This window comes from Mizuhopecten yessoensis, unplaced genomic scaffold (genome assembly GCF_002113885.1).
Source record: "Mizuhopecten yessoensis strain PY_sf001 unplaced genomic scaffold, ASM211388v2 scaffold8131, whole genome shotgun sequence".
Classification (NCBI taxonomy): domain Eukaryota; kingdom Metazoa; phylum Mollusca; class Bivalvia; order Pectinida; family Pectinidae; genus Mizuhopecten; species Mizuhopecten yessoensis.
In genome coordinates, this window is record NW_018407394.1 from 1,359,013 (window position 1) to 1,384,420 (window position 25,408).

General features: G+C 34.8%; 2 protein-coding genes across 2 annotated transcripts; both read left to right on the forward strand.

The window, feature by feature from the left end:
• Nucleotides 1-1,736: 1,736 nt before the first annotated feature.
• On the forward strand, nucleotides 1,737-11,435 carry LOC110455121. The gene is made up of 6 exons (XM_021505070.1): nucleotides 1,737-1,880; nucleotides 3,150-3,233; nucleotides 7,488-7,619; nucleotides 8,565-8,715; nucleotides 9,258-10,201; nucleotides 10,915-11,435. The coding sequence occupies exons 1-6, from the start codon at nucleotides 1,788-1,790 to the stop codon at nucleotides 11,167-11,169; spliced, it is 1,659 nt and encodes a 552-aa protein (XP_021360745.1). The 5' UTR covers nucleotides 1,737-1,787; the 3' UTR covers nucleotides 11,170-11,435.
• Nucleotides 11,436-13,186: 1,751 nt separating this feature from the next.
• Nucleotides 13,187-16,176, forward strand: LOC110455106. The gene is made up of 3 exons (XM_021505050.1): nucleotides 13,187-13,389; nucleotides 14,510-14,594; nucleotides 15,542-16,176. Exons 1-3 carry the CDS (start codon nucleotides 13,292-13,294, stop codon nucleotides 15,662-15,664), a joined length of 306 nt encoding a protein of 101 aa, XP_021360725.1. The 5' UTR covers nucleotides 13,187-13,291; the 3' UTR covers nucleotides 15,665-16,176.
• Nucleotides 16,177-25,408: the final 9,232 nt, after the last annotated feature.

A 25,408-nucleotide genomic window follows, 5' to 3' on the forward strand; every position in this document is an offset into this window, starting at 1 on the left:
AGTTGTGTACAGATTAAAAGAAAACTTAGTCTGATATCCAATAGTATATATTCAATTATGTCGGACCCTGATTGACAAATGAAGCCAAACATAACACACTTACTCAATTATCATAGATAATAACGATTTTAGCATAACGCATTTTATACATTTCAAGATCCTTATTTTAAAGTAGTGTAGTGTTGCAGCACAGAAGAGCACCGGATCCGCAAACCCAAATGTAAACAATGATATCGTTTAATTATACTCAGTCACGTGACAAGACAAGATCGAATCCATAGGGATCCAGTATCCCATACAGAAGAAGAAATTGACATTAGGGAACTGTTTAAGATTGTATGCAGTCTTTTTCCCTAATAAAAATAACATCACCGACCTGATCTGTCCACCGTTTCAAACTATAAAAACTAACCGTATCCTTACGAACCGCCATTAGATTCGTTACATAGGGTTAACTTCGTACGTGGTATCAGTGAGTTATACAATAATGTTATATATATAATATTTTAAAGGCCACGCCGACTCGTTATTTTCAGACAGACCTTTATGTTCATATCTTGAAAGGACACAGACATCTGATACATATCATCGCGATTTAACATATTGAAAAACGATGAGGCCAGACTATAAAAACAATGACAACGAAAGAAAAAGAACCAAAACAAATCTGCATACCAAACCATCTGCGGTAGTAATAAGTTCCTACATCAGAAGATTCTGTGTTTGGGGTACATTTGAAGTTACCTTTTTTCGTCGACATGAAATATGTCAGCATAAACAATACAAAGATGGTTTGCAGACGGACGAAAAACAAAGCGGGATAGGGTTTGCATACATTAGTTATATGTATGCATATACGGTTACTCACATGATGTAACTTCCGAACTTAATTTTGAAATGTTGTTGTCAATAAGGACGTGGCGTTGCATGGATTTCACCGAAATTTACATGGTGGGTGTCGTCGATGAATCAGTAGACGCTTATCCTTCCGGAACAGCTGGTCTTATTCTTCTGTCCTTTTTTCATATATCTCCATATAAAACTTACATTTGTTCGTATTTTGCCTGAGATTGATGGATGATTTAAGGTTCGGATTATGGTTAACTATACCAGAACTGCAAACATGTAATCATTAGAATAGACTATGACAACTCTGGAATCGGATCAAGAGCGGTCACATGAAAACAAATGCACTATAAGACGATTTTGGAGGACATACATCCAATGATACATATGTACAAATAGAACACATAAATACGGTACTCTGTCCGACACTTAGTTGGTTCTTAAAAACAAGTTGGAACTGTCTCATTTATAGATACGTACTTAATCATGGGCTAATTTGGCACGTTTGATATATTATTGAATGCAATTACTTCTAAAGAAATCGAAAAACATTATTATTATTTTTGCATTGCAGGATACACGTTTTATTCACAGTTTAAGATCAGGTCATATGATCATACTTGTTTCCCGTCAAAAGAGAGAAGTTCACAAAAGTATTGTACATTTGTATTTGAAATGTGATAACAAAAGAGATGCGGTTACATATTACCTCGCCGTCAAAACTGAAATTCTACATGTCACCTCATGGGTTTCGTAGTATTGAGTTGAAATTATTTCGATGGGATGAGTACACATAATAATTGCAAATGTCCCCATCATGATTATTGCTAAATGTCACGAGCTACAATTTTATTTGTGACCGATTTATATCAGCACCGTAAAACGAGGCTAAACAGCTGGCATTTTATTCATACGAAAACAGTTTCATACATGTCCAAATAATGATGGCTGCCATACTTCATCTGATCTCCATGGCGACTTATCTTTCTTATGTGCAAGTGGTGTTCACAAGGAAGGCTTCATTAGCCTCAGAAGTAAGTATTTGTTCAAGATTCAAAGATGACGTTTTATACCTATCGGATTGCCTCTAGATTATTTTATATTCTTTAAGCTTTTGTGTAAGACACAAAAGAATTGTTCCGCGCCAAATTCCGAGATGAAATCTTGAAATTCTTTAAAATATTGTGAAGTTGCATAAAGATGAAATCAGCGGCGGCATAGAAACACGAATATTAAAGAATATACGAAAAAGAAATTCCGAGGTTGTCAAACCAGTTAGTCATATTGATTCGTAAATCTTTTTTTCCAAACATTTTCTGCAGGTTGGTAAGTATGGATTATGAGAAGTTTTTACACAACCAATAAGATTTTCTATGTGACGTTTCGATGACTAGTACGATATGTACACTGTCACCTTCATCAGACAAAGGTGTAAAATGTGTACGGGTTATATCACAAAATCGAGTCGATTCGGCTACGCTGTAAGCGTTTGTACAGTAGTTGTTATATATGTACCGAATGACTCAATTCGGCATCGCTTTGTTTCACACTTGGTCATAGATGTGCAAGAGTCTTTGAGACCCAAACAAATGTGATACAATAGTCACATATCAACAGGACAAAACACAAGAGCAGAATCACATCGCCAGGGCAATGAGAACATGTGCTTATCCGAAATGGGCCCTAAAACGGGTAAAAAGGCAGTGTTAAAGTAAGGAGAAGAACAAGAAAAGGCCAATCAGGGATAAGAAAATACCCAAAGGTCACCCGTACATAGAGGGTATATCCGAAACCACTTAACTTAACAACTATTGTACAAACGCTTACAGCGTAGCCGAATCGATTCGATTTTGTGGACATTTCTTACACATTTTACACCTTTGTGTGCATACGCTTTACTGGTAATTTGTCTGATGAAGGTGACAGTGATATCGAAACGTCATATAGAAATTCTTGGTTGTGTAAAACGAACTTCTCATAATAATAATAATAATGATTCGTAAATCGTTCACATAAATCAGTGATATTTTAACACAAGCTCTGATACGCCCCTGTATGAAGCTCACTAAACTTGCACCTGAAAATTGTCCCAACTAAGTGGCTTATACCAACAATGAAAGCATGTGTGCAACAATTTTATGGTTATCGAAAATTTACACAATCTCACTAGATCCTCGATCATAAATATATCTTTTTAACGAACACGATAAAGGCGACCGTACAATTTCCCTGTCGTCAAGTATGATGGAAAGTAAGATTGGAAAGGTCAGCTTATGTAATGTGGTATAAACATTAATTTTCAGCTTGACTTATTATGGAACAAATACGGAGAGGTCAGAGGTCAATTGGCAATTTTGGAATCCGAAACATCATTAGATAGGAACAAGGTATTTATTTACGAAGTGGTAGCTATATATTTCTACCTTAACTGCGAAATGCGTAGCATGATTTTGAAATCCTAAACATTTTTATCTATAGATTTCTATTTTACATGTATAATGATTCTTGTTATATTTCCGGTCATGAACTTCGTCCAGTTAGGCGGTAATTCTGAACAGATATTGTGCAATAATCTTCAAAAAATTAACATAATTGTTTAGATATATGTTGAAAGTGCAAAAGGCAAACGACACCTTAATGGAAAATATATAAGAAGCACCCAAGCACACAAGTAGCAATGATGTGGCGGTGAAAGTACATGTATTAGTCACAAATTAAATAGCAAATGAGTTTTCTGCAAAACATCTATTTGAAAATCATTACAATATTTCCTCTTCTTTATACACATCAGAACTCAAAATGAACCAGCTGCTGACTGTTTAATTAGCGGTTCTTAGAATGTGGATTCCTAGCCTTTAAAATATATATTATTATCAAAGAACAGCGCACAGGATTGGGTATTTTTAATGGTGGACTAATTTTCCAAATAAACCTTCTGATAAACACCGATCAATTACACACTCTTAAGAATGTAGAATGTTCACGCAAGGTAGTGTTTTTTTCACTTAAAGAATAAAACGCTTTTACTATTTCTTACGGCAGTCAGAAATCCTGTTACACTGTACTTTATGTACTGAACTATGAACTGTCATATTTTGCCAATTAAATGTTAAAAATCACCAGTTTGGGGGCTTTAATAATCTTATTTTACCTTTTTGTACTAGTAGTAATAATGTTATACGTAATAATGTGAGAAACTCAGACAGAGTTGATGATAAACCATGGTTTAACGTACATTGTAAACGATTATATAGAGAGTATAAAAACGCCCTTTACACGTTTAATAATTGTAAAAACGATGAAAATCGTATTAGTCTTACTAATAAGAAAAAAATGTATAAAAAGTTGGAATATAAACTTAAAAAAGAATACAAATGCCATCAAGGTAACATGTTAAACTATATGAGAAAACATAATCCTAGGGCATTCTATAAACACTTTAAAAATCGAAAAAAGAATGTAAAAAGTGAACTGAATGCAACCGATTTTTTCGATCATTTCCAAAAGTTAGCTATATCCAGCCCAACCAATAACGATGACGTTAACGATTTTTTGCTTGAACATGACACTAACGGTCCAAATGTTACATTTGAAGAGTTAGACGTTAATATAACAGAGTCTGAGATATTGTGTGCAATAAAGAAATTAAATACAAATAAGGCATGTGGTCCTGATGGCATTTTAAACGAATACATGATTAAATTTAAGACTGTTTTATTGCCATGCTTAGTTATTCTATTCAACAATATACTCACATCCGGGCACTTTCCGGAAACATGGTCTAAAGGTAATATTGTGCCTGTCTTTAAGAAGGGAGATGCAAATAATACTAATAATTACAGAGGTATTACTCTAGTTAGCTGTTTGGGAAAACTTTTTACGTCAATCATTAATAATAGACTGATGTCATTTGATAAGAAATACAGTAAGATAACTGACGCTCAATTTGGATTTAGAAAAAATCTTTCAACTATAGACGCTATATTTGCATTACAGGCCATAATTAATCGGAGTCTTAAACATAAGAAACGATTGTATTGTTGTTTTATTGATTATACAAAAGCATTTGATTTTATTAATCGACAAAATATGTGGTTCAAATTAATAAGGGAAGGAATTGATGGAAAGTTATTAGTGTTAATAAGGTCTTTGTATAATAACGTAAAATGTTGTGTTAAGTATAATGGTTCATTATCTGACTTCTTCAATTGTGTAAACGGATTGTTTCAAGGGGAAATTTTGTCTCCATTATTGTTTTCATTATATGTAAATGACTGTGAGATGCAATTTTTAATTGACAACTGTCCATCGATAGAAATTCAAACTTTAAATCTGTTCCTGCTGATGTACGCAGATGACATGGTAATTTTTTCGGAAACACCAGAAGGCTTGCAAGACATGTTAAATTCTTTAGAAGCATTTACAAAAAAGTGGGATCTAACGGTCAATACAGATAAAACAAAAGTGCTGGTTTTTAGAAATGGTGGTATTTTAAGAAACAATGGAAATTGGACATATAACGGATGTCCTTTGGAAATCGTAAATGAATTTAATTATCTAGGTATGTTGTTAAATTACAACGGCACTTTCAGAAAAACACAGCAAAAAATAGCAGATCAAGGAAGGAAAGCTTTATTTTCAGTTATGAATGTATGTCGTAATAATTATTTTAATATTGAAACCCAACTATCAGTATTTGATACATATGTAAACAGTATTTTGTGTTACGGTTCAGAAATATGGGGTTTTCATAAAGCCCCGGATGTTGAAAAAATACATATTATGTTTTGTAAAAAATTACTCGGTGTGCGTAAAAATACTTGTAATGCTATGGTTTATTTAGAGCTTGGTAGATATCCATTATCACTGCTGAGGAAATTCAGAATTTTTAAGTATTGGATAAAGATTATAAATACCGATAATTGCATTTTAAAATCATGTTATGAAGACATGTTAGTGCGTAACGACAAATGGGTAATTAATATCAAGAATGAATTATATAGAATAGGTCTAGGTTACATATGGCAAACAGATAACATTGATAATAGCTGTTTGATTATAATTAAAGAAAGACTTTTAGATATTTATAGACAAGATTGTATAGAACAAATTAGAACATCATCAAAAGGATTTTTTTATACATGTCTTAACAAAGAAGTTGGTATACAGGGTTATTTAAGAAAATCGTTTATGAAAGGTTACTTAAAAGAAATAACAAAAATTCGGCTTTCAGCCCATAATTTAAATGTAGAGAAAGGTCGTTATCAAAATATTCCGCGACTTTTAAGAATCTGTACCGCTTGTGATATAGATGATGTCGAAGATGAATTTCATTTTATTCTTAAATGCCCCTGTTATTCTGATTTACGTGAGAAATTTTTAAAAAAGTACTATTGTAAAAAACCGAGCATGTTTAAATTAATTCAGTTATTTAACGGACAAAACACAAATGAATTAGCAAAATTGGCCAAATACATTAAAGCTGCAAATTCAAGAAGAGCTTTATTAACATAAGTAGTTATGCTCTCCGAGTGTTTTGTCTCGTCTGTGTATTTATTAGTATTTTCGATATTTGTCAATGTTATGAGAAAGTATATATATATATATATATATATATATATATCATGTATATGTGTTACACTGATGAGTCGCAAGACTCAAAGTTAATAAAGAACTTGAAAAGAACTTGAACTTATAGTTATATAGATAGCGATAAATAGTTTTAAATGTCCATGTGACGATAAAAATATAAATATATATGAATCACAAATGCTAATTAAGAATAAAACCGAGAATGAGTTCATACCTTACTGTACTGAGTTTACTGTGACTACAGCAGTCGGACCTTACACCTGTCCGGGATCGTTAGTTAGTTAGCATACAACATTTGATACAACGCCCTATCTAGCTAACATAAGCCACTCTAAAGCGCTTAACAGTACATAGACAATCAATATAATTAGCATAAACATCAATCTATACAATTTTGAGGAATTCGCATGGGCTGCCTTATCAGGCGCTAACTACTAGTCATATGCCACATTGCTAATATCTCCATATGTGTGTATGCCTGCGTGTGTGCAGGAGATGTATTGTATTCTGTTTGTATTGGGACCGTGCTTCCAACGGCATCATTTATAGTGCCACCTCACTTGAATGCTACAGCACAGATACCGCAACACCAACCCCAGACCATTGTATACTCCACCTGGGTTGTTGGAGTGGTGTGGGCAGGAGAAAACACTTTCTCTGAATATCCCATGCGTACGACGACTTCGGGATCGAACCCCGGCCGCCTGCGTGGAAGGCCGGAGTGTTAACCACTCCACCAATCCGCCCATTCTTAGTTAGTATAACACCATACAACGGTGAAGTTATATCAGATAATCGGGCCTACAATGATAAGGGACACCAACAAAACTTAATATACCAAAAAGACCCTGAACAGTAAAAAAAATAAACTGTAGACAGAAGTACATTGTGAAGATGATCGGATATTATCATACGAAGAATTTAGAAATTTCAAATGTTATAATACAAACTAATTTCATGCAGATATTCGAAAAACTTGGACAAATTTATGAGTGGAACAATGTCCACATAATTCCGCCATATCGGGGAAAACGTCTTTTGTTTTTCAGATCGAGTCTTTTCAGCAACAGCTGACCGCACTACAAGACACTATCACTGACATTGAAGGGGAGGTAACGCAGATAGCGGCTGATCTAAAGGTTATTCTTTCATTGGGTACAGCACAGGACGACGAAACAAATGTAGGTTTCTAGAAAAAAAACGAATTCACGAATATTGAAATAATTCACCATTTCTACGGAAACCACAAACACCAGATATGCTCATTCTGAAGAAGAGTGTAACAACATTTTACTACTGTATATATTCCTTAAAATGTTACATTGTTAAGGCTTAATGTACCGTGCCATTAAGTTAAAATATATCATTTCAATTACCATTGTCAAAATCATTAAATATTTTGTCTTTTTTTTGAAGATGTTGTCAATATACATCAATATTCGCCATGAAATTACAGAATCGAGGTTGTTTAACATGTATGTATTTGAAAACAAAACAGCAAACGAAGACTACACATATACAGAGACTTAGCTCGCGCCCTATTCACTGCAAAACCTAAATACATTTGTATAACCAATGTTGTTAACCAGGGATCATTTTTTGCTTTTGTCTCTATCGAAGAGAGAAAACGAGTCAAAATAAAAAAATAAAAAAAGTGGAACTCTTTATCGCGATTATATTTGATGCCGTACGCGCGTGTTACCCGTAACTTAGATTTAGTCTAATTTAGATTGCGAGTCATTTTAGGGAGATAAATTCATTCCGAGTAATGTTGCAGAAAAAGTTTTAAAACAATTATAACGAACAATGGCGCAGTGATAATGCTCCCTGCTTCGAAGTGGGGCCAAGATATTTTGTTAAAAGCGAATTACAATACTTATTTATCCTCTCTTTCTTTTTTGTTTGCTTTTTTCAATAGGCAAGAAACTCCATCACTAAGTCATGCCGAACAAATTTTAACTCTTCTTGGAAATATAAAATTGTAACACAGAGAGCATGCAGGAACACTCTACTCGTGCATCAAATACGTTAATACAGCAAACCCTAAAACCTGGTTTCGCTAATACAGATTTCCGAATCTGTACTGTCTTCTTAAAAATTAATTTAATTTGTTTTCAATTTTACAGCATACAGATAATCCAGTCTGGAAAGATTTTTCATTTATATTGAAACGAGGCTCTGTTCAGATGAACGCGTCCTATATCGTCCACACTGTTGACATAGAAACCGACGGTCCATTTTCACATATTTGGTACGACAACCACATTCCTATTCTAGGTAATAATCATTTTTTATTTTACGTTGTGTTTTATCTCATCCTAAGATATCATCATAGTACTCAGTTATCTTGAAACAAAGATATGTAATGAAAAATATAATAATTTTATAATTTGCTATAAGAAATGGTCTTTCTCCGGTTGGATCGTGCTAATAATAGGACCATATCAAAAGGCTAGAATACATTAATATAGTTTGTAGACACGTTATTTATTTTCAGTTTAATATATTTTTGATTTAGCGGCTTTTCCCCTAAATGAAAGTTATCGATCACGATTTTTATATGAAACTTCAGGATTTAAATAATTTAGGGTAACTTGGATCTTTTGAATATGTCTACACATTTTTTATTAGCTTGTGAAAAGCATTCCTATTTACCAAAATGGTATTTTTCATATTTCAACCACATTTTATATCTAAGTGAGACTATTTTGACCTGCCCCTTTCTAAAATCTAAAACGTGATCTAAGGTTACACGTCACATATGCAATGACACGTGTATAGAAGAAATGTATTTATGTACATGCATTTATGTCTTCTAGATGATGATTTGTTTACCCGTGTCGATTTCTCAGGAGAAAATATACACACTTTGGAACTCCGTGGTATTCAGTCCTCCGCTATCCGGGACGGACAAAAAGAAATCTCCCTCGAAATCGAAAATAAAATCGATGGCATAATTTTCCGGTTTAACAGCGTTAAACACAGTTTTGTTCGTGTATATGATTATCCACTGACGTACAGAGTCGGACCGCTTCATCCACAAACTAATGTTACATCCGGTAGCTTTGAATTGCGATCGGAAGTACTTCGAAACAGAGAAATTACCCCGTCCGTGAATTTTTTCGGACTCAACGGAAGTCAGTTTCCTTACAAGTCGGTAACTGCCAGAAGTTGGTTGGGTTCGGACGGGGTACCACAGGGACCAGGAAAGATACTCAACATAACGAATGGTTCAAAAGAGCGAGGTACGTACAAGTTTACGTTCGACATTCTTGAGATGGTTTATGATAACGGCGGGATCTTCTCTTACATTGTTACCATCCCAAGGTTTGATGACGTGTTCAGAAGTGTGAAGTACGTCATGCACGACCCGGAAACATTGAGACATGATGTTGCTACATTACCCGAGGGGTCTATGGTTTTCCTCAGAGATTTGTTTCCAAGAGAATTCAAACTTGGTGTTGGAGATAGTAGCTTGTTACACTGTTCGGCGATGGGCAATCCAAAACCAAGAATGGCCATTCTTAAATTGAAGCGAGACGGTCACGAGACTACTACAGGGTATTCGTCGGTTGTGATGAAAAGGAAATACATCACAACCGTTATGCTCGTGGTCAAACCGACGGTACCGGAAGTAGCAAACATCAGTTTCGTATGTGCAGCAACTTCAGATGGAAGAGAACGCAGATTATCGTTACCGACGAAAATTGTTGTTCCGCCAAGATTCCTCAAATATGAGGTTTACCGAGGATTGGAAGAAAATGTAAGTCTACTTTGCTGGAAGTTATCACGAAAATCATTAATTGATTTAGATATTTGTTTGAAAATGATACGAGCTTTAGTAACAGTTGTGGGATAGCACAACGTTACACGACGTACGGTGTTCGCATGATGTGCTCTCGGTGTGCGCACCATGTGTGCACGATGTGCGGGTGGCGTGTGTACTACATGTATGCACGCTATTTTTAGTTCGTAGTGCGGTCACACAACTGTATACTATACACGATGCTTATAAAATTGGCACGCTGTTCGTAGGATTGATACACGTTGAGAAAAATATTTTGAAAATCCTTAAAAATAAAATTTGTGGATATTGTTATGAGAATGTGAATGTATATAGATATTTGTCATTTTTGCTTTGTTATATTTTCTGAAAGGAGATAAATTAAGACATATTTGGATATTATTTTCAGGGTCTTTTATTGGGAAAATAAATATATACATGCATGGCATTTACATTTAATAAGTATATCCACAGAAATATAGTAGTTTTATAACCTAATTAGTAAACATCAGGGTCTCGGGGAACTAGAAACATGATATATCTCACGAGCCATTTCTTGAACTGTTAACAAAATCCTAAACATTCAAGACAGGATTAAACCGATCATACCGTTTTCTATAACATTTACTTGTATACCTTAATTTTTTGGTATGAAACATTTTCATATTGATCTGTTTTTTCGGTTTTTACAGGTTATTGTGCAGCTCTTTGTGGAACGTTCAGATCCTCCGAAACCTTCGGTCAGCTGTCGAGAGAATGACGACTGGGGGGACTTTATCTGGGGGAAGAGTCCTATGTATACGGCCAACGAGACTTCAACGACAACCGGATATATCGTCACCTTCAACGTCAACATGGCGGCAACTACCACTCCGCCAACCAGATTTGTGTGCGAGGTTTTCAGCGTCAATGGACATGACAGAATTATTGTACCGATCCATCTGTAATTAACCACAGTTTAAATCTGTGATGTACCATGAATCATATGTTACTCTGACAGACATGAAGTGGTATCTTATCGAAGCTAGCAGATATCTCATATATTTTAGAATGGAAAATATTATTTCTTACCCGTCCATCAATGTATTCAAATCCTGAACGTTTACTGGAATCGATTTCACGGCCCAGTGCTGAATACAAGATTGACACATTTGATCCTTGTATTACTTAATACGTTCATGAAACATCTGTAGCAATTAAACAAATTAGTTATGCAATAACATTGTAGTATTTTGTATTTTATTGTATTGTATTGTTCACGAGCAGACTGAACAGAGGTATGTGCCTCCAAGTCCATTAAACATATATTTGTGGATGCCAAGAGCAATTTATAAATGTTCAGTGTATTTCATTGAATTTTTCCTAACCAGTGTTAGCACACCCAGCGAAGCACATCACTCCCTTTTTACACCTTAGAGTAAAACTACCGAACTGCGATCCCTCTCATTGTGAATTAATTTAGAAACAATATTTCGTTCCCGTTTCAGAGTGCAGTTATATGGTTACGTGTTAATCTGCCTGCAAGTAAGACAAAATGTGACCGAATATAAATAAAATGTTGCAAGCAGGGGGTCGTTGTTGCATATCACAACAGCGACATGCAATGAACACCAATGTATTCTAACATTTCATCTAAACCTTTCCTTGACTGAGGAGGAAGTAAAACATGACAATACACGTGTAGTTATAAACCACGTGACCAATATGAAATCAAAATGTTTATGTTTATTGATACGTTCCATCAACAACCTCCGATATGACCAACTGCTTTTATTCTGAATTAATGACTATGCCCTCAATCACTCTACTTGATATGGAAAAACTACAAGCATCCCTTGTTCATCTGATTTATCCTCAACGCAAGAACGTCCACCTGTGAAGAAAACGAATATTGAGATCATGAAGAAAAAATATTAAATTAAATCATAAAATGTCGCAGTTTGGTTATATTTTCTAGAAATAATCGACTGCACATTTTTAGTAGGATGTTTTTCCTCATTGAAAGTTTCAATGATTCCGGTTTTATTAAGAATTTGCTTTCTAGTACACCAGATCGTGATAATAATCCGCATTTTAGGCAGTGCTGGAAAATAATTTACCATCAAAAGGCCAGTATACATCACATGTGCTGGTAAGCGTAGAACTACTATTTTCTTCGTCAAGGGAAGTAACTCGTACTATGTTTATGATTCCTATGCTCGCTTCAATACACTGTTAGATTGACTAACACATTAAGAAAGGGGATGTTCTTCGAACATAGGAAAGAGCTGAAAAAAGGAAGAATTGATGACGTCACAATTTGTTCCTGTTCATAGGACTCTTTTGTCTTCAAATATACCTTGTTATATATCCACAAACGTGCATACGCCTCCTTTTATTACTTCATTTCAGTAGAGCAAATGAAGCAAAATCGATTTCTGATTTGAGGTAACTAAAAGGGCATTCATACCATCGGGATAAATCCTTTAAAACTATTCCTGTATAAATATATAAACTTTATTTATTTAAAAACAGTTATTAAACTAGTCATTACCACTTATATTAATCACTCTTGTTGGTCCGGAAATTAGTGCGCGAGGATCTTAATGTGACAGGAAATCTGAGATCCCGGAAAAAACCGACCATGTCATGAAATGTGTTATTAGCCGAGAGAAATACCTTCAGTTTACAATTGTCATAAATCATCGATAAAAAATAATGAAAACTATTATCACATCTAATTAGCAACTTACACAATACTCATTTGGTCCCAACCCAGATTAATATAGAGCCCTGCCTTTGAAATTATTACAATACCGAGTGTTCCACCACCAAGCTTAATACCATAAATGTCAGTCAGTAAACAATGATAAATTGTTAAAAAAAACACGTTAATTTTACTAAAACGATTTCCCCTCGAAAGCATTTCATTTCCCAACAAAATGTCAGCACTTCAATTTGTGAATTATTTTCAAATGTCATGGACGATGAACATATGTTGTTTACGTCGCTGTTTGACTGGTGAAGATTTTGTTTCCGTGATATGAGTTAAACAGGAGGACTGATTCTTAACTCCTGGCGTGTGGTGATATGAACATGATCAACAAGACGTTACTGATCTGTCTGTTGGTCGTCGTACTTAAAGTATCCCCTCTTTCGTCCAGTAAGTCGGCCGCCATTCACAGCGAGGTAGGTTATATATTTAGCCTACATCTTAATTCGCCTGTATTTTATTTGTTATATGTGAGGAACAACACTCAGTCATTTAATGATATGGCAAAGACAACTTATAATGTATTAAAGAATATCTTATTTTCTCATGAAATTATCTTTATGATGTACATAATATGAAATATTTAGACAGGCTGTAAAAAGATATGATATTTTTTATGATGTCTTATTCGATAAATTGTACATAATATATATCCACTCGTCACATCTCGGCAGATTCCGTACCTACATCAAAATGAAGGGTACCGGAATCGACCGAGGTTAGCCGAATTAATATACATCCTATATCGGATACAAATCTTAATAAGATTTCGGTTTGTTTGATTTTGTTAAACGTACTTTAAACAACCAGTGTTATTTAAGGACGTGCCTCCATGTGTGTAATGCATGCGTAGATGTTTGTATGAGTGCTAAAGACAGGGTATGTTGGTGTACTTGCCTCCTTGTGATAGCGCGGATCTGATGCCGACTTCAGAGTGCTAGCGCACTGAAATACCATCCCTGTCAACCAGAAATGATCATATGAGATATCTTATAATTTATCTAAAATAACTAATTCTATAATATAATGTATAAAATATCTTTTATAACAAATAATATATATGATAAAGAAGTTGTTATGAGATATTTTATTTCTCTAATGTAATGATATAATATAAAGTATATTACATATATCATATATCTTCTTTAGTGTACCGGTAAAGCAAACTTCAAAAGGTATCTTTTATAAAATACGTCATAAGGAAAATGATACATCAGAGGTATAATTACTCATATACCTTATTTACATTTATAATATTATACGTTGTGATATTTCATAGAGTTTATTTAACAATAATGTTTCTTATGAACATGTACATGTAAGATGTCATGTAATGTATATTAACATATCTTCCATATTTTTATTTACGATTTCTCATATAATACATATATATCTTCTATTAGAATATTGTTTCAATTTATTTAACCAAGGATCGACATTATTGCTCCTTCGTGAATATTAATTTGACTTGCCATATTATATTTATGTTTTAAATGTTCAACGCATCGTGCTGTCATTGTCGGTATTGTTTACACGGTCAACGACATATGGACCAAGTACGGAGAGGTCAAGGCCGGATTGGACGCTTTACAGACGCAGGTGACACCAAGGAAGACGCAGGTTAACTTCCTTACATTGTCAACCAATCAATGAAACAGATCTTGAACTCCTCTAATAATAGCTGTTTGTTTCGATATATGGCCACATACTTAGTTATAACCAATACCAGGGCAATTTGTAGGTCGTTATAACTGATGTTTTTATCGCGTGACATTGTATACCTCGTTATAACAAATGACTTGTGACATAAAATATCTTAGTATATTGAAAAAGTTTACTCGTGATATAAACTTGGTATAACGATTTACTTTAACTTGTGATATTATAGGAAGATTAATTTCGTTTGTATCCTCGCTTAAACAGATAACGACATATTGTGATACTGTGTATGTTTATCATGAAATAAAGCTGTTTTACGGCAGACCTTTGCCATCCTCGTTAGTCCAGGGGTTTCGCTGAAAAGTGTCATAGCAAAATCGAAGGCTCTGTGTGCGCCACCCTGTTGATGAGGCAAGGCTAGTTTGATCCTTCGATGTACATCAAAATAATCTCGCGGTCACGTAACGGTAAAATTGACTTTCTTTAAAGTAGGCTGTCACCCACCTGTAATTTTCAAAGGACATCAATTGGTCAGATATTTTTACCCGAGATCGATCAAATAGCTAGCCAACATGCCTTTAGTTTTGTTATGACATTTTCCAGGAGTGCTGGAAGCAAATGTGAGTGTAATCCCTGGATATCATCTATGACCCGCAGTTCCCACGCCCACCTCAGGCAGTTAATCACGGGTACAAAGGCTACAAAATGCAAATGAATATATATATTTAGCGATATATTTATAGAATGTGAATGCAGTAGTTTCCAAAACACAGCTCTGAGCAATATTGAGGAAATAATATTTGAAGGTAGTTGTATTTATCGTTAGGAAGTATACTTAAAACGTTGAAACATCTTTCGTTAAGAAACTAAGTTCACCATTGATTTAAGTTGATTTTCTTCTGCTACAGATTCAGAACATCGAGATGTCAATGAGTGGACTTGAACAATCAATATCTTCCATTCAACAAGATATTTCTCGGCTTAAGGCTTCAGTAAGACGAATTAAAAGGAAGAGTTCTACATTGGGCTGACAACCAAGCATGGATACTTTGGGTGTGAAAAACTTTAGCAAAAAATATATAAGAATTTGTCGCAGAAACATAGTTGTTGGTTCTAATCCTGTTTGTGTGTTAGGGCTTTGACGACCTCCCAACAGTTGAGGCCAAGTAAAGACATGTACGTAGGAGATACCGCCGTAAGGAAAGAGTAGATGAGTGAGAAAAGAAAGATAAAGAACCCAGGTGTTGAAAAAGGGGCAGCAGATACATTTTGGCTTCTTCGATGTCTCCTTCACCATTTTTATTATTGTTTTTGACTTAAAAATTAATTTAAAGTTATATCTATTTTACAATGTGAATAGTGTAGTTTCTTACAACGTAACACTTGGAGTAGGGGAAGTAACTCCGATCAGTGGCAAAGCCAGTAGATTCGTTGGGCGGGAAATAAGTAACTAGTATATCTTGTGATTCAATTTGATCAGTCTTAAATAAACAATATTAATGTTTGTACTAATATGCACAATTAAAAACGAATGATAGGCACATCCTTTTTGTGGTTTTATTCTTATTGAAATTGAACCAAGTAAAGCAAAGTTATATGAAAAGTAGTAAAAATGTACTTGTAAGGGGAGCCTACTCGTAGAATCGTAAAGGTATTGCTATGGCGTTCGTATCTGTTTAGAGATTTTTGTAACTTCTATATCACAATAGCATAATTTTATCATAAGTAATTGTTTCAGTAACTTTGCATTTCGTGTATGATAAAGCATTAAAATATCATAAGAGAGGGAAAATATTACTATGATTTTTAAATACCTTGTTAATTTAAATGGAAGAAACATCTTTAACTGAACCAATGTTTTGTGTACGTCTATGGTATATTGTAGAAGACGTCGCGACAGAACACCTATTTGTACATAATTTGCTTTGATTATATAACTTATAACTAAGGTGACAATTAAATGATGGACACAGCATGTTCGATGCAGATGAAATATTCCCTGTTCTTGTTTCTGCGATGTCTTAAGAAAGTCATCATCTTTATCTGTGTTTCTCATTTTACTAATATTTCCTTTGTTTCATTATTTTCACCACCAAATACAAAGCAGTATTTTTGTGAAATACATTAAAAAGTTATAATAATATATACGTACCCGGGACAGACTGGATAATTTAGACTTATTTCTATATCAGTATATGTACAAGGTTAGCGCTGCCTCACTGTTTTCGTTCTCACTGGCTGTGCTACCGTATACCTATAACATGTTTTTCTGTATGACGTCAGCTGTTTAGAAGACATTAAAACCTCAACAAAACATCACAAAAAACTTGAACCAGTCTAAACTCGATGCTTGTCATCTCGATGTTGGAACGTCAAACGGATGCCTTTAATTATTGCGATAATTGTGTTAGACACATAGCATACCCCGTTGGTACTAGTTAGGGGGTTGGGGGCAGCGTTAAACGTATATCTAAACTGTCAGTTTGGTAAGTAACCAAGAGCCATAGGATATTCACTACAATATCCTGTCAGTGACACCGTTGCAGTCGCGACAAGGTGCTTCGAGGACCTGTACTCTCTATGTTGAATGGCGTAAGAAAATGTCCCAACCACAAACATAAAACCATCCTCCTTCCAGTTCTAAAAGTAGGACTGACGCACCGTTGAGTGCGCTGAGACATGACAAATAATGGTTTGCTTGTTATTTGTTGGTTTTTTTCAGTAATTTAATGACAAAAAAAAACCACTGTAAAAATTGGTCAAAAGGTGTGGTAAAACCTGAACAGCAAAATATTTGGCTGTTAGATCTTATTGTGAGGATAAACTGAATTTGAAAATCCTATATTAATGGCACAGAGAGTGGTTAAAACAAAGGTTTATTGGCGACATATATCTAAATTTGTCATCCATTTGTTTGAAATCAGTGCATTTATTCATAAAATGTTTGATTGTAAATGTGTTGAGCAACAGCATGACAATAACGTTTGCATTCTTCTCTTAAATTGTAAGCGTGTGTAATGTAATGTATGTGTGACAACCTTCTCTCTTCGGTCTGCTCTTCGTGTTGTACATGAACTCGCATCAGGTTGAATTGCAATTAACGTATTGTTTGCTTCTGAAGTCGGACCATTCGTTTAAAAAAATGCTATAAAAGGTCAAACTTCAGGGTCATGCAGTTTAATATATTACGGTTGTAGGTATTCTACTCTTTATCATTTCCAGTTATTCCGACATGACCAGATAGCCGAATTAAAATCATACGCCATGACACTAAAATCCAATTAATATGATGAGTAACGTTTAAACGAGACTGTTAAAGTTCTAATTTCTAATAGAAGCAGATTAGATTTATTTTATTGTTTGCAACTTCACCCAAGCTAGTTTGTTATAGCGTTTTAACGTCTTAACACCAGCGAAGGTCATTTGAGGACGTGCCTTAATGTGTACCAGCGAAGGTCATATGAGGACGTGCCTCAATGTGTACCAGCGAAGGTCATGTGAGGACGTGCCTCAATGTGTATCAGCGAAGGTCATGTGAGGACGTGCCTCAATGTGTACCAGCAAAGGTCATGTGAGGACGTGCCTCAATGGGTACCAGCAAAGGTCATGTGAGGACGTGCCTCAATGTGTAATGTATTCGTGCATGTGTGTATGTGAGATGATGATAGACCTGGAAAAGACACAGTTGTACCCAGACGCGGTCCAGATAACGCTATGTCCTGTGGTGGTGTACATATAGTCTACCGAATCCTGGTAAATTAGGCCAACGAGTTGACACTCCATTCGAAAGGGAGGTGAGACCAGGCGAACGGGAGAAAGGCGTCTAGTACACAAAGCTTACGAAATTTTGTTTACAGCAAAGATGTCAAGGTTATCGGAGGGAGAGCGGAATTTTCGTTGATTGCCACTGCTGACCCGCCACCATGAAGACATTTTTAGACAAGTCCATGGACTGATGAACCCGGCTGATGTCATTTTTAATATTGCAGTACTCGATCGGCTATGTCTGTTAAGATTATTTTAAGAAACTATTGAAAATAAAACATTCACAACCTTGTTTACTGTTTGGGAAAACAGGCCACGTTTGTAAATTGTTTAGAATAGAAGACATGCAATGCAAACTATTCAACACAAACAAAAAACACCTTTAGGTGTAATTATATGGAGTTTAAAATCCTTGTAACGATCACAGTAGTTCTTTGACTTGACCAAAAAAATCAATGATATAAATACCTTCAGCGTTCGTTATTATTGATAAGATTTAAAAATATCCCCTAACTTTGATTGCCACTAATTGTCCGTAATCGTAACGGCCTACTATAACTATTGATAAGCTACCACACGTAAAGGTTCCCTTTTACAGCCATATCTGTACAAAACACATCAATGACATGCAATATGCTGGTCCAATTTATTGTTTAGCTCAGTGGCTACTTGTTTATCTCAACCTTAACCGGATTCTACGGTCCATTTTCCCTAATGCGTGGACATGTGCCATGTCTGGGGACACTTGCATCGCCAACAGGTCGAAACACCCTGCTCGATACACGTCAAATTTGGACTCTCTAAGCAAATAACGTCTTGTGCATCATGCTTATTTGAAAGCGTTTTCGTCCCTGGTGAAAATCTCAAAAAAGCTGCGTAGAAAAGTAAGAAAGATTAGTATAATTTTAAGCACATCACCCAAAAATACTACAGCGACGAACAGAATCCTTAAGATATTTAAAAGGGGTCAACAACACAACAAAAACAGACATGAATTTAAGTTCAAATACAAGTGGGGGGAATCCAGGTGTTCCTTAAGGGTGAACGTTTCTGCTTCAATCATGATGTCCACCGTTAAATAAAGAAGAATCACGGCACATCACCAACATTTTAACAAACCATGAGCAGAAAATAGACACTGAAATCGTACAGTGAAGGCAATGAGGGCATAATGACTATAATGGTTATTTTTCAACATAGATTGAAGTCTCCTATGTCTAACTCCCTGCCTAGTTAAACACAAAGATCAGAAAATTACAACAGATGAGTGGTACATGTACTCCAATAGGGCCAATTGTGTACAATTTTCAGTCGATCTGATTTTGTTAATTCACCTACCCCACTGTTTATAATCAATAAAACGTTTTATTATATAATACGGGCTATTTCCGTGCAATATTACCGTTCAATAAAAACGATATAGCACACGTACAATAAACATGCAAATGAGTCGTGGGAAACAGGTCATATTCCTACGCATTACAACTTCTACGTTTGTAAACAAAATGGCTGAAATGCGTCCTGTTTGCATTGATTGTTCCCCAAATAGCCATACAAAAATTGTATACTAGGAGAATAAAATAACAAACGAGTTTAATAAATTCAATATTATATAAACACGAGTATTGGCTTCATACAAAGTCAATACATGCCTCATTAAATTCCACTTGAACTTCTCCGACATTCACACAATCAATGGCGAACACATGTAACCGGTCAACTTCATCAGTGTTCCAGTTTCATGGCGGATTCCACAGTATATTTTCTGGCTCATGCACAGTGACAGGCGGAAACCTCAAGGTTCACATTCACCAACAACCCTCTCCAAAGAAATGCGCTTGTGTTATAGAGAGTGACAATCACCCCAGTCCCTGTAAACTTTCAAAAAGTGCAGACTTCGATGTGTATTGTGATAACCTTTACCTTGACAGTGCACGCGCCGTTGTGCCAAATATGTGACGTCATTGCTCTTTTCGTAAACGCCAATTCGTTGAATGGTTTTCGTATAAAAAATGATTATTAATGTTGTTATGATAATTATTAAAACATTAGTTGATGAAGAAAACCTAAATGATTGTTTGTTCATTGAAAAGGTTCCCGGGGAAAAGTTTCCGAAACTATTTGTTGTGGCGCAGTGAACTCCAAACAAAATGCATGTAATGCGTCCTTTCGTCAGCCATCGGTACAATTTATATACGTGTCAAGAAAAAGAGCGTTTTCTCGAATTATATAATAAATAGAATCTAACACTCGTGTTCATGTAATATTGAATTTATTAAACTCGTTTATTAGTTTGATATGAAATTAATAAACTCGTTCAATAAATTCAATATTACCTGAACACTCGTGTCAGATCCTCTATATATTACTGCTAAGCGGTTTATGTTATTCCTTTTTGAGGAGTTTTTTGTTAATGATAATAATATATGAGAGAAAATCGTGATATGGAATTTCATGCCTATATTAACTGGCTAATGCTTGTTTAAATCATATTCCACACAGATTCACGTGGCACAAATTAAACTAAGTTCTGGATTTCAAGACGGTTGTCCTGGTATGATTTCAGCAAACAACTCCCTCTGTGTGTTCATTTAAACACATTTTGTTTCCGTTTAGCAAAGGTATTGAGCCACACAAGATATAAAGGTGTTTTATTTTTTTGACATGGCGATGATAAAGTTTCCTTAAATATGCAGATAATTTAAAACCATAATATTGAAAAAGCATCAACGTTATATCTAACGTTCACGAAACATAGCATAGGTCCTCGCTAGTCGTATGCTGTAGCTGTATATGTAAGTGGTATTTAAGGTAGAGTTGCAGTGTCTTAAATAAGCTTTTTCATTATGCACATCACCAACATTTTAACAAACCATGAGCAGTAAATAGACACTGAAATCGTACAGTGAAGGCAATGAGGGCATAATGACTATAATGGTTATTTTTCAACATAGATTGAAGTCTCCTATGTCTAACTCCCTGCCTAGTTAAACACAAAGATCAGAAAATTTCAACAGATGAGTGGTACTTGTACTCCAATAGGGCCAATTGTGTACAATTTTCAGTCGATCTGATTTTGTTAATTTACCTACCCCACTGTTTATAATCAATAAAACGTTTTATTATATAATACGGGCTTTTTCCGTGCAATATTACCGTTCAATAAAAACGATATAGCACACGTACAATAAACATGCAAATGAGTCGTGGGAAACAGGTCATATTCCTACGCATTACAACTTCTACGTTTGTTAACAAAATGGCTGACCGAATAACTGTTTGCATTGATAGCAGAGACAAGGGGCACTGGGAGAATAAAATAACGACCGAGTTTAATAAATTCAATATTATATAAACACGAGTGTTAGCTTCACACAAAGTCAACACATACGTGTTCAAATTCCACTTGAACTTCTCCGACATGCACACAATCAATGGCGAACACATGTAACCGGTCAACTTCATCAGTGTTCCAGTTTCATGGCGGATTCCACAGTATATTTTCTGGCTCATTCACAGTGACAGGCGGAAACCTCAAGGTTCACATTCACCAACAACCCTCTCCAAAGAAATGCGCTTGTGTTATAGAGAGTGACAATCACCCCAGTCCCTGTAAACTTTCAAAAAGTGCAGACTTCGGTGTGTATTGTGATAACCTTTACCTTGACAGTGCACGCGCCGTTGTGCCAAATATGTGACGTCATTGCTCTTTTCGTAAACGCCAATTCGTTGAATGGTTTTCGTATAAAAAATGATTATTAATGTTGTTATGATAATTATTAAAACATTAGTTGATGAAGAAAACCTAAATGATTGGTTTTTCATTGAAAAGGTTCTCGGGGAAAAGTTTCTGAAACTATTTGTTGTGGCGCAGTGAACTCCAAACAAAATGCATGTAATGCGTCCTTTCGTCAGCCATCGGTACAGTTTATATAAGAGACGTGTCAAGAAAAAAGAGTGTTTCTCGAATTATATAATAAATAGAATATAACACTCGTGTTCATGTAATATTGAATTTATTAAACTCGTTTATTAGTTTGATATGCAATTAATAAACTCGTTCAATAAATTCAATATTACCTGAACACTCGTGTCAGATCCTCTATATATTACTGCTAAGCGGTTTATGTTATTCCTTTTTGAGGATTTTTTTTTAATGATAATAATATATGAGAGAAAATCGTGATATGGAATTTCATGCCTATATTAACTGGCTAATGCTTGTTTAAATCATATTCCACACAGATTCACGTGGCACAAATTAAACTAAGTTCTGGATTTCAAGACGGTTGTCCTGGTATGATTTCAGCAAACAACTCCCTCTGTGTGTTCATTTAAACACATTTTGTTTCCGTTTAGCAAAGGTATTGAGCCACACAAGATATAAAGGTGTTTTATTTTTTTGACATGGCGATGATAAAGTTTCCTTAAATATGCAGATAATTCAAAACCATAATATTGAAAAAGCATCAACGTTATATCTAACGTTCACGAAACATACCATGGTCCTCGCTAGTCATATACTGCATATTTAAGTGGTATTTAAGGTAGAGTTGCAGTGTCTTAAATGGGCTTTTTTATTATGATAACCTTCACCGTGAAATTTCTTATAAACTGAAAATTATAATGTTTGTAAATGTATGTTAAGTATCCATTAACTGTTGCGATCAAACAAAAACACTAGAAATTAAACCTACTAACTGGGTCACTGTCACCTTGTGTTTATTGACGTCATAACTGTATACTTACCGAATGTATCAGTTTGAAATGATCAATAACACTGAATGACGTATTGACAACAAGTTTAGAAGTTAGCTGTTACATGTAATAACAAACTCATATATATAAGCAAGTATATTCGCTTTTTACTGAGTGCGAATGGTGATAGGTGTACAATGTATGTCCCATCCCTGTAACGGCTATTATTGATTTTTTTTTATTAATGTAAAACATGTTATATAAATATGATAATGAGCATAGACATGTTTGTAGGTACAAAGACCTATCGATATATTGAATTTCTCATATAACTTGATGGAGTCATGTTAATATGTCTATCAAATACAATTGTATGTATAACTTTAACACGTCGATCGGAATGACGTCATAAAGAGACCATGGCAGCATCAACATTAAAGACGACATTGGTTTAGATGTTTTCGATTTATATTTTCCATTCACTCTGAGGCGGAGAATACAATCTCGTAAACGAATGACAAGGTACTCGGTCACCGCTTCACACTGAAAGTTAAACTGGTATATCTAAAGTTTCAATTTTAATTTTGAATTCATTACAATATTTTGAACGAGTATCCTTCGCGAATCAAATATGTCTCATAAAAAAAAGAATAAACAGTTACCTTGTAGCACAATAGGAACTCCATAAACATCAATTTGTCAAAATACCTCTTTTCAAATATTTGAAACGATGACAGCATAGAGTTTTACAATAAATCCTGATAGGGGATGTGTAAGACGTTCGTTTCCTGACAGCCTAATACGGGATATCACATGATTAAAAAAAAAAAAAAAAAAATGTACCATTTATTGAAAAAGTATAAACTTTCAATTAAAATTATACTTAAACATTAGTATAGCATCAAAACTATTCTCCTTTTTGAGTTTTGATTAATCCCCGCTTTTTTATGAAAAGAAAAACATGTTTTTGGCGTAAAGGAAAATTAAGCATATAAACATATTTCCAGTTTTGTCGTCATTTATATTATCCATTGTATGGTGTGACTGTTCCCTATTGCTTTCTTTTTCTGTGTTTATTCCACTGTTCTATTCTTTGAATTGAGAAGAACACTTTCTATGAAATGGACGTTTAGCCAAAGCTTTCGCAAACTATTTTGTCACCAAAGCCTGCTTCGTCTCAGGCTCTTTCTTTCGGGTATGTCACCACCTTTTTATAGTAGATGAAACACTAAACACCGCAGAATACGCGTCATTAAGTACTTTAGACGAGTCTCTTGTGAGTTACACAATTGACCGTTTTTCAGAATTGGAACAACTTCATCTGAAAAAGACATGTTATACTACAAAATGCAAACAGATACATGTTTGTTCAATTCTTGAGACATCTCGCCTTCTTTGAGTTGTCAGTCACAATGGTATTTAAGCGTCACCAGACCATCTCGTTGTTTGTGTAGAGAAATAAAATACATTTAAACTGTTTGTCTGTATATATCATCAGCAGCGTTTATGTGACACGTCACTTTGTGGATATGAGTAGGGGAGTGCTTGAATTGATCAGGAAAATAACAAAATATTAGGTAAAGCTTATCTCAGGGTTAAGAACTTAAACAAATATATTGACAAAACGAACGGACATTTGGCGCTCATATTGACCCGTGGAGATCAATATCAAAGTGTATTGATATTTGGGGTTTACTAGGCTAACACATCTGTATACAGGGGTGTGTACAAGTAATACACATTCGTCACTACAGACATCGACAAACGGTACTTCATCTTAGGAATGAAGTGTGGGGTATTGTATTTATACTTAGCAATAAAATATTGACCCTGACAGAGTACGTACGAGGTCAATATGACCAGGTAAACTGCCTTTATCTGCCTTTCATGTACCTATAAATCAAATAAATTTACCAGGAAAACTGTTCGGCTGAAGTACATAATTAGTGACTCTGTAACCAAGAATTTATTCATCAAACATGTCTAAACATTAAATGGTACTTAAATTGATTAGATTGATAAAAGCGTTTACAAGAAGAACCTAAAGTAAGGACATAAACACATTTAATACTTATACGTTCAGTATTTTCAACGCAATTGTTTATGCAGTACAGTTCACGTTTTGCTCTGCAGCTATTTCCTTTGTATTTTCACATTTATTTTCGTTTATAATCTCTTTATTTTGCAAGATCAATAACTTTTGAACGGCAACACATCTGTTAATGTAGTTCATCACCAACATGTGTGTATTTTATATGACAACCGTTAACTAGTTTTAAACACAAACAAAACGTGTAGGTGGGATAGAATCG

What these genes read in the sequence shown, in the direction of transcription:
- LOC110455121 (XM_021505070.1), top strand. Translation starts at nt 1,788, where the DNA reads ATGATGGCTGCCATACTTCATCTGATCTCCATGGCGACTTATCTTTCT. An exon ending in CATCATTAGATAGGAACAAG is followed by an intron (nt 3,234 to 7,487) that starts GTATTTATTTAC and finishes TTTGTTTTTCAG; the next exon opens with ATCGAGTCTTTTCAGCAACA. An exon ending in CAACCACATTCCTATTCTAG is followed by an intron (nt 8,716 to 9,257) that starts GTAATAATCATT and finishes TATGTCTTCTAG; the next exon opens with ATGATGATTTGTTTACCCGT.
- LOC110455106 (XM_021505050.1), top strand. Translation starts at nt 13,292, where the DNA reads ATGAACATGATCAACAAGACGTTACTGATCTGTCTGTTGGTCGTCGTA. An exon ending in TCGGCCGCCATTCACAGCGA is followed by an intron (nt 13,390 to 14,509) that starts GGTAGGTTATAT and finishes TATTGTTTACAC; the next exon opens with GGTCAACGACATATGGACCA. An exon ending in TGACACCAAGGAAGACGCAG is followed by an intron (nt 14,595 to 15,541) that starts GTTAACTTCCTT and finishes CTTCTGCTACAG; the next exon opens with ATTCAGAACATCGAGATGTC.